Raw genomic sequence first — 12,813 nt, forward strand, 5'->3', positions numbered from 1 at the left:
CTTCGGTCTGTCTGCAAGCATGACCCAGACCTCCCTGTCGCTTGCCATTTCAAAACACCACCCTGCTCTCATGGCCACATGTCCGTCCTTGGCCTGCTGCATTGTTCTAGTGAAGCTCAACGCAAACTGGAGGAACAGCACCTCATCTTCTGACTAGGCACTTGACAGCCGGACTTAATGTTGAATTCAACAATTTTAGATCATGAACTCTCTCCTCCATCCCCACCCCCTTTCTCCAATAATTTAGAATTTTTTACAAATATATTTTTCTTTTCCCACCTATTTTAAAATTTATTTTGATCTATTGTTTTATCTTCACCTTTTAGCCCATTTCAATCCCTTACCCCCACCCCACCCCCACTAGGGCCATCTGACACTAGCTTGCCCTGCTTTCTACCTAAAATGTCACCATTAGCACATTCCTTAGATAATATCACCACCGTCAACAGCCCTTTGTCCTTTTGTCTATGACATCTTTGGCAATCTCTTCTTTGCCTTCACCTATCACTGGCCCCCTATTCAGCTCTACCTGTCCCACCACTCTCTACCTGCTTATATTTCGCCTCATTTCTCTGTTCCCTTAGTTCGGATGAAGGGTCATATGGACTCGAAATGTCAACTGTGTTCCTCTCCGCAGATGCTGTCAGACCTGCTGACACTTTCCAGGTATTTTTGTTTTTGTTCCAGATTTCCAGCATCCGTAGTATTTTGCTTTTATCCAACATGATCTCCCTACTTTTGTAATCTATGCCTCGATTGATAAAGGCAAGTGTCCCACATGCCTTTTTCACCACCCCACTAACATGCCCCTCCGCCTTCAGAGGTCAAGATCCCTTTGTTCCTCAGAACCTCCTTGTGTTATGCCGTTCATTGAATACTTCCTTGTCAAATTACTCCTTCCAAAGTGTATCACCTCACACTTTTCACGGTTAAATTACATCTGCCATTTATCTGCCCATTTGTCCATCCTGCCTATATCTTCCTGTAGCCCGAGACACTCAACCTCACTGTTAACCACCCGGCCAATCTTTGTGTCATCCACAAAATTGCTAATCCTACCCCCCCTACATGGTCATCTATGTTGTTTATATAAATGGCGAATAATAGGGGACCCAGCACAGATCCCTGTGGTACGCCATTGGACACTGGCTTCCAGTCACTAAAGTATCCTTCTGTCATCACCCTCTGTCTCCTACAACTAAGCCAATTTTCTGTATTTATTTTAAAAAGAAGCTGCTAGATTCTGAGCTCAGCCTCTGAAAGTTTGCTGCTGGCTATATAATCCTGAAAGTTAAAGGTGATGTTATTAACTGATAACTTGTTTAGCAGAACCTGCTGCTGTTTTCTGTTTTTGGGCTCAAACTTAATTGAGCAATTCACTAGAGTGATTAAGTTATGGAACTGCCTTTGTGGGTTTTCAGTGCAGGCAGCAAATAATGTAAATTCTGTGAACAGTGCCTAGGTGTGCAATTTGGAATTATCAGAAAAAAACATTACATTTTTAACGTTCATAAGTCGTTATGTGAATGAACATTTTTTAAGGTGCATAAAAGTGTGAATGGCTGTTGAATGTTCTTTTCAATTTAAAATTATAACTCAAGGGACGGGAGTGTTAATGGAAAATTGGCTTTATACATTAAAAATTAAAGATGTATGTTGTGGATTCATTTTGACTGAAGTATGAGTGTTAAATACACAATTAAGTTCTAAAATGTAAAAAATAAGATTCTGCAAATTGTTGTTGTGTAACTGACTCCACCCCCACTGTCTATGAGTTCACAATGAAATTAATAACTTGTTTTTGTTAAAAATATTTGTCTCATAGTTTTATAGCTTTCTGCATTAGAGTTTGATTTTGGGTGGAACAGCACATCAATTTGCAGACAGACTGCAGGGCTCCTTCCCTCATATTCAGGACCTAGCCATCAGAAACCTCCCTGCCCAGGAGCCATGGAAGCAACATAGACAAACTATGAGTTTGGCTAACAACACTAACATCACTGGAACTTTCAATGGTCAAACAAACAACCAAACAACTAGCGGCAGTACCATAGTCAGAAAGAGGGGCAGTGGCTTCAATATCAGAGCCAATGAATGGAATTTGATCTCCCAATAAAGTTCAGAGTGAAGTTCCAGAATGATGGCCATCCCAGTCCTGTAGTCTGTACTAGTGACTGAACAGACTGTATGCTTAGAGACACAAAAGCAGTGACCATCATTCAGACTCCATATCCCAACTACTATGCAGTAGCCAGAGGGAAGATAATGCTTATAATAGGTCTTGATCAGAACTTGCATTTCACTTGGGTTCAGTTTGACCGTCATTGCATGTTGACAATAAAATAGGCACTGCAAACTGCTTTGGTGTTAATCTCATCAAACTATTCAACCTTTTAATTAAGGAACCAAACTTGGAAATATTTATTTTTTTCTTTTTAAAACTGTTGGATTTCCCAAATCATCCCATTAAATGGATTCAGCACAGTGAAAGCATATTTGAAGGGAGGACAAATCATGCTTCATACAAATAAAAAAAGACTTGCATTTATATATCACCTTTCACTTCCTGAGGACATCCATAGCCATTACAACCATAGAAGTGTTTTTGAAGTGCAGTCACAGTTGTCATGTTGTAAAAACAAATTGTACACAGCAAGCTCCCACAAAGTACAATGTGATAATAATCAGGTAATACATTTTAGTGATATTGGTTGGGAGATAAATATTGCTAAGACAGCAGGGTGAACTCTCTTGCTTTTCCTCTAATAGTGCCATAGGGTTTTTATGTCCACTTGAAAAGGCAGATGAAACCTCAGCTTAATGTCTCTTCCGAATTACGGTACTTCCAACAGTGCAGCACTGCATCTGTACTGAAGTGTCAGTGTGGATAATTGTTCACTTGCTAACCTAATGAAGGGTGCCAGCCTAGATTTTTGAACTTGTAGGCTTCTCCAGCCCACTCCAGAGACTTGACTCCAAATTCCCAGCTGGCAGACGTGGAGGTGTTATCATTGATTTGTGGCTGATGCCTTACAACCTGATATTTGCTTTTATAGTTTTTTCCTTACTGACAGTTTATACGTTGTACTTTGCTCTAAGGCCTGGCAGCAGTTAATACTATGGGGTCAGCAAGCAGCTGCAACACTGAAGTCTGGGAGAAGTCAATCTGGATGTAAGTCTCCTGTATCCATCCTGTAATTGTCCATCCAATTCTCTCACAAAATCCCCCCCACCGAGATCAAGCTTTAACAAATCCCTACTGAGAGAGTATCTGGCTGCAGGATTGTAAGGTTTAAGCAACTACTGGGCCAGAATAGAGATAGCTTTACTCTGTATCATATCTGCATTTTATACCAGCTCTATTCCTTAATAACACGAAACTATCCATAATCCAACAAATCATTCGATTTGCCACTGAGATCTCCCACCTTAGTGAGCCAGAGAAATGGCCAATATATGAAAAGTCCCATTAAAATTAAATGCCCACCATAGCTTATGAATAATAGGTTGTCAGAGCATGTCTGTCTGGCAGACGATCTCTGTATTTGAAGAATAATTGTCCTTACTGAGCTCAAATTTCCAATTTTAATGCCCTTGCTTTGAAAGTGGAACAAACTTCTCCCCAGACCCATGACTTTTCAGCAATGCTTTCCCTCAAACATTTGCAGGAAATGCTCTGCAATAATCTAAATCCATCAGAGTTGTTAGGCCAGTGAACAAAACCCATCTGTTCCAGCAGCATCGAGAGGAAAGGAGGAAAATGGAAAGAGAGAAAAGTAACCTCAATGTACAGTGACACGAGCCAGGCATGTGGGCTGGCCGTGTAACCAGTGGAAAGTGAATAGTGCTCTGCAAAAGTGTAATTCCATGCTGTAGCTGTTATGCATTTCTATATTTAAATAAAAGCCTTTCTGGGACATCTAGGGGGAGGTGAAGGCAGTGTGGTATTGCCACTGGACTAGTAATCCAGACCCAGAGTAATGCACTGGGAACTTGTATTCGAATCCCGCCACGGCAGATACTGGAATCTAATGATGACCATTGTCAATTGCTGTAAGGAAAGGAAATCTGCCATCCTTACCTGGTCAGGCCTACATGAAGCAATGTGGTTGACTCTTAAGTGGCCTAGCAAACCAGTCAGTTGCATCAAACTGCTGCAAAGCCACAAAAAAAGGAATGAAACCGGACAGACCACCTAGCATCGACCTAGGCACAGATAATGACAATGGCAAACTCAGCCCTGCCGACCCTGGAAAGTCCTCCTTACTAACTTCTGGGGGCTAGTGCCAAAATTGGGAGGGCTAACTCAGACTAGCCAAGCAACAGTCTGACATAATCATCCTCGTGGAACCATACCTTACAGACAGTAGCCCGGGCACCACCATCACTATCCCTGGGTATATCTGTCCCATCGACAGGATAGACCAAGCAGAGGTGGCAGCACAGTGGTATACTGTTGAGAGGGAGTTGCCCTCGGAGTCCTTAACATTGACTGTGGACCCCATGAATCCTCATGGCATCAGGTTAAACATGGGCAAGAAAACCTCCTGCTGATTACCAGCTGAAGCTGATAAATCAGTACTCCTCTATGTTGAACACCACTTGGAGGAAGCACTGAGGGTGGCAAGAGCACAGAGTATACTCTGGGTGGGGGACTTCAATGTCTATCACCAAGAGTGGCTCGGTAGCACCACTGCTGACCGAGCTGGCCAAGTCCTAAAGGACATAGCTGCTAAACTGGGTCTGCGGCAGGGTGGTGAGGGAACCAACTAGAGGGAAAAACATACTTGACCTCATCCTCACCAATCTGCCTGCTGCAGATTCATCTGTCCATGACAGTATCGGTAGGTGTGACCACTGCACTGTTGCTGTGGAGACAAAGTCCTGCCTTCACATTGAGGATACCCTCCATCGTGTTGTGTGGCACTACCACCATGCTAAATGGGATAGATTTTGAACAGATCTAGTAACTCAAGACTAAGCATCCATTCAGCAGCCACAGAATTGTACTCGAACACAATTTGTAACCTCTTGGCCCAGCATACCCCCCACTCTACCATTACCATCAAGCCAGGGGATCAATCATGGTTCAATGAAGAGTGCAGGACAGCGTGCCAGGAGCAGCACCAGGCATGCCTAAAATGAGGTGTCAACCTGGTGAAGCAACAGGACTCCTTGCGTGCCAAACAGCATAAGCAGCAAGTGATAGACAGAGTTAAACGATCTCATAACCAACGGATCAGATTTGAGATAAAAACAAAACAGTCCTGCCACATCCAGTCAGGAATGGTGGTGTTCAATTAAACAATTCACTGGAAGTGGGGGCTCTAAAATATTCCCATCCTCAATGGAAAATCAGTGCAAAAATATAAGGCTGAAGCATTTGCTAATATCTTCAGCCAGAAGTGCTGAGTGGGTGATCCATCCTGGCCTCCTCTGGAGGTCCCCAGCATCACAGATGCCAGTCTTCAGCCAATTTGATTCACCCCACATGATATCAAGAAATGGCTGAAGGCACTGGATACCGCAAAGGTTATGGGCCCTGACAATATTCCGGCAATAGTACTAAAGACTTGTGCTCCAGAACTTGCCATGACCCTAGCCAAGCTGTTCCAGTACAACTACAACACTGGCATCTACCAGGCTATGTGGAAAATTGACCAAGTGTGTCCTGTACACAAAAAGCAGGACAAATCAACCCGGCCAATTACCGTCCCTTCAATCTTCTCTCAACCAACAGCAAAGTAATGGAAGGGCTCGTCAACAGTGCTTTTGAGCGCACTTGCTTAGCAATAACCTGCTCACTGATGCCAGTTTGGGTTTTTGCCAGGGCCAGTCAGCTCCTGACCTCATTACAGCCTTTGTTCAAACATGGACAAAAGAGCTGACCTCCTGAAGTGAGGTGAGGGTGACTGCCCTTGATTGAGTGTGGCATCAATGAGCCCTAGCAAAACTGGAGTCAATAGGAATCAAGGGAAAGCTCTCCGCTGGTTGGATTCATACCTAGCAAAAATGAAGATGGTTGTGTTTGTTGGAGATCAGTCATCTCAGCTCCAGGACATTGCTGCAGGAGTTCCTCAGGGTAGCATCCTCGGCCCAACCATCTTGAGCTGCTTCATCAATGACCTTCCTTCCATCATAAGGTCAGAAGTGGGGATGTTCGCTGATGATTGCACAATGTTGAGCACATTCGCGACTCCTCAGATACTGAAGCAGTCCATGTCCAAATGCAGCAAGACCTGGACAATATCCAGGCTTGTGCTGACAAGTGGCAAGTAACATTTGGGCCACACAAGTGCCAGGCAATGACTATCTCCAACAAGAGAGAATCTAACCATCGCCCCTTAATGTTCAATGTCATTAGCATCACTGAATCTCCCACTATCAACATCCTGGGGGTTACCATTGACCTGAAACTGAACTGGGCTAGCCATATAAATACTGTGGCTACAAGAGCAGGTCAGAGGCTAGGAATCCTGCAATGAGTAACTCACCCCCTGACTCCCGAAATCATGTCCACCATCTACAAGGCACAAGCCAGGAGCGTGATGGAATACTCCCCACTTGCCTGGATGAGTGCAGCTCTCATAACACTTAAGAAGCTTGACACCATCCAGGACAAAGCAGCCCACTTGATTGGCACTACATCCACAAACATTCACACCCTCCACCACCGATGCACAATAGCAGCAATGTACACCATCTACAAGATGCACTGCAGGAATTCACCAAGGCTCCTTCGACAGCACCTTCCAAACCCACGACCACTACCATTTAGAAGGACAAGAACAGCAGATAGATGGGAACACCACCACCTGCAAGTTCTCCTCCGAGTCACTCAAAATCCTGACTTGGAAATATATCGCAGTTCCTTCAGAGGCTGAGGCCACAGGAAGAAAAGTAGAAGCAACCTTTCTGCTCTGTTTACTAAATACTGTTTCAGTGTATCCCAACCTGGCCAACTGGGTCAAAGTCCTGGAATTCCCTTCCTAACAGCACCGTGGGTGTACCTACACACATGGACAGCAGCGGTTCAAGAAAGCAGCTCATCACCACCTTCTCAAGGGCAACTGGGGATGGGCAATAAATGCTGGCCTAGCCAGCGAAGCCCACATCCCTTGAATGAATTAAAAGAACAAATCCGTGCTCTCTATTGAGTTAACTAATCTGAACCAAGCCAGTCGTGAGGGCTCTACAATTGATTCTGATGACCCTGGGTTGTTTTAAGGTTGCCTTTTTCTTGTCAGATCAACCAGAGTTCCTGCTATTGATCAGTTGTTGGACAGAGTGAACTTCAGGCAAGTAATGGATGGGTTTATGCACAACGTCATCCTGCCGACACTCACTCAGTTTCACCCTGTAGTCATGGCCTTTCACCCCTACCCAAAGGAATGCTTATCTCAATCAGTGCTTTATTTTCAAATATCATAAGCATATATGTGGCCTGCAGCTGAAAAGAATCATTAAATTGTTCCACAGGATGAAACTCCTAACCATCAACAATCCTTCATCAATGCAGAATATGTGAATCAGAATTTGGTGATTAAAAAGAGTGGGATCATTTACTCTGAACATGCTCTGTAAAGTTTCAGCATCTCTCCGTCTTCACACAGTGGACTGACTTTAATAGCCGCTGCTATAAAGGCTGGCTGAGGCTGGTGCAGTAAAGTGGTCTTTGACTCCTTGGATGAGAGAGAGGTCACTCAGTGTCTTTGGAACCATACTCCAGTCTGTCATCAGCCCAATAAGAACAAGAGAACTGAGGCAGTTACTGTGATGAGGTATTCGAAGACCTCGACAGATTCAGCTCACATGAAAAATGGTTCTTTGATCCTGCTGAGTCTTCAGAGATCACAAATTTTACACTGGTTAGTGTTGTCAAAAAAATAACTGTTTCCCGCCATTGATGGCAATGCTCATATTAAAAAGGGCCTGATCACAAATGCAGCAGTGCCAGGTAGGCCCTTTCTCACTGCTTATAATTACAACTATATCTGCAGCGTGTGCTTTGGCATCCCACTTTGATCGAGAGGAAGGAGAATCTGGCAGTCCCCAACAGCGAGGCTTTTGTTTTACTTTTATAATGTATCATTAAATTGTGCTGCTTCTGCCCCCTGCTCAGAGGCTGAGGCCACAGGAAGAAAAGTAGAAGCAACCCTTCTGCTCTGTTTACTAAACACTGTTTCAGTGTATCCCAACCTGGCCAACTTGCCAATTGCATGTGATATGGTGTGGGAAGAGATCCAGAGCTATTGAATTGTAATCAGACAGTGTGTTCCCGAAAACAAACTGAAGCACAAAAGAATGGAAAATGGACAAAAAAAGATAAAAATAATGAACAGCAATATTTTCAAACTACACACACAAACTCGCATTTGTGCTCACAGGCTGCGTAGTTCAGAGCTGGTATAGTAGTGCATCATTAATTTGTGCCTCTTTTCCTATGCAGGCTACATGCAAACTTTGTACTGCTTGATAGTTTGCACAATAACTGCGTGCAGGCAAGTGGCTGCACACCTCAGCTGGTAGCCCAGGTTTGTGTGACGACAGTATCACTTAAAGCCAGACTGCACCTCTTCAAGTGGAGCAAGTGCTGGAACTTATTGCAGTGAGTGTGAGGAAGAGGGTCACTGAATGATGGCAAAACAGGGCAGAGAGAAGGCTCCAAGGTTCTCTGTCGCTGTTCTGGACAAATCGGCGGAGGAGGTGGACAGGAAGAGAGAGATCCCACATCAATAAGGAACTAAGTGGCTCCCCGGCCAAATTGTGCGAAGGTAGTGGGAGCAGATATCTGTTGTGTTCAATTTTACGATTGGATGCACTGCCACAGGGGAGTTCAATGACGTAACATGAGCTATCAAGGTCAGTGGATTCAAGTTCTGAATGAAGTTTCTTTATAGAGCCTCAGTGACCTCCTTTATGCAACACTGGATTGCAAACAGGGAAATGCTGCAAATATTGTCTGCTCCAAACTGGAAGGAACCAGGTGCATAATTGGCCATGGTCACCTTCACAGCCACTGGTAATGCTGTCCTCAATCTCCTATGGCTGCAGCAGGTGGCAGATGTCAGTGAAGACATCCTTAGTGAAGCAGAAATGTCTGACATTCCTTCAAATAGTACTGTTGAGGGAATCCTTCCTCCTGCTGAACACACGTTCAGCTGTATCAGGTTAACAAACAGCATTAGCTGGAATGTTGAGCTCCACAATGGCAGCACTGGTGTCAAATCAGTATTACCTGCTGACTGATGCCACAACTTTCCTATTCTGCATACTTCTAGTAGATGCTGTCTGCGCATGCACTAACCCCCTCACCAGAAATCCATGCACATATCAAAATGGTACACAAAGCACCGCAAAACCTGATGTTATAAAGCCAAACTTTGTGACTGCAAACTCTCTCTGTCACATTGACCGTCATGCCACTCACGGACTCAATCTCTCACGCAGATGCACACACTCACAGATGCACACGCTCACAGACTCACTCTCACACCTTGCACACTCTTATGCACTCACACACAGGTGCACACAGTCACAGACTTGCACATTCTTACACACACACACACATTCTCACACATACGCACATGTATTTACATATTCAGACATATACACGCAAACACATACAAGTATACACAGACGGAACATACTCATGCACACACAAGCACATAAAAGTACATATGCACACAGTCAGGTTCATATTAATCCTCTGTTTCTGTGAGCACACCTCTGCAAGACATTTGGTAAATTGAGAAAATAGGCAGCAATCACAGCCATCCATCATGCCAACTTCTTCCTGGCAGCTTCAGGGGAAGACTCCCAGCTGTTTCATCCTGGTTTCTATTTACTGTTCTCTCTTTAACCAGTGAATGGTGGCAAGGGAATAATTAGATTTCTAATTACCTTGTAGACTTCCTCTCTGGAGATCTGAAAGGATTTATACAATATGTAACAATGCTGGTGAGACAGCTTTCAGGAGATGAATGTGTTCAGAAGAAGGCAGATTAACCATAGCTCAGTGGTTATCACACTTACTTCTGAGATACAAGGTCCTGGATTCTAGTCCCAGTTCAGAACACAAAATATAAGCTGACACTTTAATGAATGAGACATTAAGGACACTCAGGTGGAGAGATAAGATCCCATGACTATTCAAAGAGCTGGGGAGTTCTCCTCTATGTGCTTTTGCAACACAAAATATGCAGATTTTCTGGTTAATGTCACATTGCTATGTGTAGGGCTTGCTGTGTATAGTGACTGTGGTGTTTCCCACCTTACAACAGGTGACAACTATTCAAAAAGTGCTTAATTGGCTGTAAAGCACTTTGGGGCATCCAGAGGTTCTGAAAGATGATATATAAATGAAAGTCTTTCTTGCTTTTTCTTTATCATAGAATGAAAGAACAGTATAGCTTAGATAGAGGTCATTCAACACATCATGCCTATGCTGGCTCTTTGGTACAACTCTTCAATTAATTCCATTCCCCTGCCTTTTCCTCATAGCTTTTTATACTTTTTTCCTCTTATGTATTTATCCAATTCTCTCTGAATGTTACTATTAAATCCACTTTCAACCCCTTCCAATGCATCCCAGATCACAATGAATCACTTTGTAAAAACACGTTTCTTCACTTTGCCTCTGGTGTTTTTGCAAATCACCTTAAATCTGTGTGCTCTGACCTTTCATTGGTTGGATACTCCACTCCATCAAAGCTATTCCCCATTTTGAATTCCCGATCAAATCTCTTAACCTTTTATGCTTTGACGAAAAGTCTCCACATTACTGAAGTTTCTCATCTCTGATACTATTATAGTAAGTCATCTCTGCACTCTCAGTTTGTCCTTAAAATGGGGTACCCAGAATTGAACACAATACTCTAAGGCACAACTAGTGATTGTAAAGGTTTTGACTAACCTCATTGCTTTTGTACTCTATTCCTCTAGTTATAAAGCCAGGGAGCCTTTTTTGAACATCTTTCTCAATTTGCTGTACCACCCTGGAAGATACAGACCATGGGTGTCTTTGTTCCTGTACCCCCTTTAACATTGAAATATTTAGTTCTTATTTCCTCTTCACATTCTTATGACCAAATTGACTCACTTTACACTTGTGTGTGTCAAATTTCAACTGCCGTGTGTCTGGCCATTTCACCAGTCTGTCCAGGTCTTCCTGAAGACTGTAACAATCCTCTTTATTATATACCACATTTCTGAGTTTCATATCATCTGTAAACTTGACAATTCTGCCCTGTAAACTCAACTATGTAGGGAATTGAGAGATCCCCTGAGATGAGGTGTTGCAAAGTGCAGGATTATGGGTCCCCCTCTTCTCTGGGAGAATCCTAAAGAACTCCCATGCTTTTGGAGTGGCCAGCCTGCTCCTGAATGGAATCTATGACAGAGTTTATTTCACACTGTTTATGCAGAGGCCAAATGGTCATTCCAGGCCCTTCTGCAGTACATGAATATTCCAGTCAGAGCCAGGTCATTCAGGAGAGAAGTTGGGAAACTATTTCAGACCATTCAGCCTCAATCCTTTGGGTAGAATGAAGCTTTTTAAAATCCTGAAGGGTTTTGATGGTGTGTACAGGAGAAGGACTTTTTCCTCTGGCTGGAAAGTCAGTGACAGCAGGACATCAATTTACAATTGTCACAAAGAAAGTGAAGAGATGGTTTTAGAATAATTTATTTCGAGTGGATTGTTGGAGCATGTAATGGTTTAACACAGAGTGGTTGAGGTAGAGTAGATACACAGTTGAAACAGAGGCAGATCCAGTGCTAGGGAGAGGGCAGGGCAGTGGGATTAGTTTCAGTTTGTAGTGAAGAGAAGCCAACTGGCCTTCTTTAATTCTAATGACATATCTCACACTTTCAAATAAAAACAGCTCCATTTCAAGAAATGGATTTGTAATTTAATTGGCGAAATTACAAATATTAAAATGTCTGGGGAGTAGAATTAGGCACTGTGACCCATGTACAGAGGGAAACACAGTATTTCTGGCTTATCTCTGTGCTGTAACACTTCTTTCCTTTCCGTAAATCATAAATGTCATTCTTCATATTTGACAATGTTGAGAATTTGTTAAAGTACATAAAACCACCCTAAAAAAAATTCATTATACTGAAAAAGTCTGCCAGACGTGCCAGGATTATATTCTCATTTATAGTTTTCTGAAAAGGGCCGAAATAGAATTGACCTTTAAGAGCTCAAATCACGTCTGCAGGCAAAAAGAAATCCAATTTGAGAACGTCGGAGGCTTCCCCTTTATTGGGAGATTGAACAAAGATCCAAATTAGTAAGAGAAGTCAAAAGGCAGGATTTAAATAAACCAATTGCCCTCTCTGCAAAACGGATACATTTTTCGTATGCGAAGCTCTTTCTCCGCAGAACCAGCCCAGCCAGGTGCCCTTCCATGACTGAGCCACCTTTATTTTCTCAACAGTGTTGTCTGTCACTTACCCAGAAAAGGGTAGAGAAGACCCCGAGAGTCAGTTTCAACGCCAAGTATCCGGGATTGATGCCCCTGCGGCGTAACCAGGACGCTCCGCACATGGTGGAGACAGTCCAGTCACTGATCTCTCTAACCTGAAATCGCAACAAGATAATAGCCCTTAAACAAAGCAACTTCCGCCTCGAAAGCGAAAGCAGCTACAAAGGTTGGATTGTTTGTAGTGCGAGCTGTAGGTTCACTCCTACGTCTGTTACTCCACCGTGTCCCAGTCTCTCTTTTCTCGGCCAGGTTTCATCCAAACAGGAAGTACTTCCCACTCCCCGAGTGCAACTCCTAAACCAGCGTAGCTCTACACCTGAAC

General features: G+C 43.4%; 1 protein-coding gene across 6 annotated transcripts in view; it reads right to left on the reverse strand.

The window, feature by feature from the left end:
- zgc:110329 (uncharacterized protein LOC550500 homolog) overlaps window positions 1-12,586 on the reverse strand; it is a 188,675-nt gene extending 176,089 nt beyond the window's left edge. For all 6 annotated transcript variants that reach the window (XM_041209088.1, XM_041209084.1, XM_041209086.1 and 3 more), the window contains exon 1: window positions 12,461-12,586. In XM_041209088.1, coding sequence (XP_041065022.1) covers window positions 12,461-12,553 — 93 coding nt within the window. In that variant the 5' untranslated portion in view covers window positions 12,554-12,586. The remainder of the gene's footprint in view (window positions 1-12,460) is intronic.
- Between the last annotated feature and the right edge of the window lie 227 nt (window positions 12,587-12,813).

Source organism: Carcharodon carcharias, chromosome 17 (assembly GCF_017639515.1).
Source record: "Carcharodon carcharias isolate sCarCar2 chromosome 17, sCarCar2.pri, whole genome shotgun sequence".
Taxonomy (NCBI): Eukaryota; Metazoa; Chordata; class Chondrichthyes; order Lamniformes; family Lamnidae; genus Carcharodon; species Carcharodon carcharias.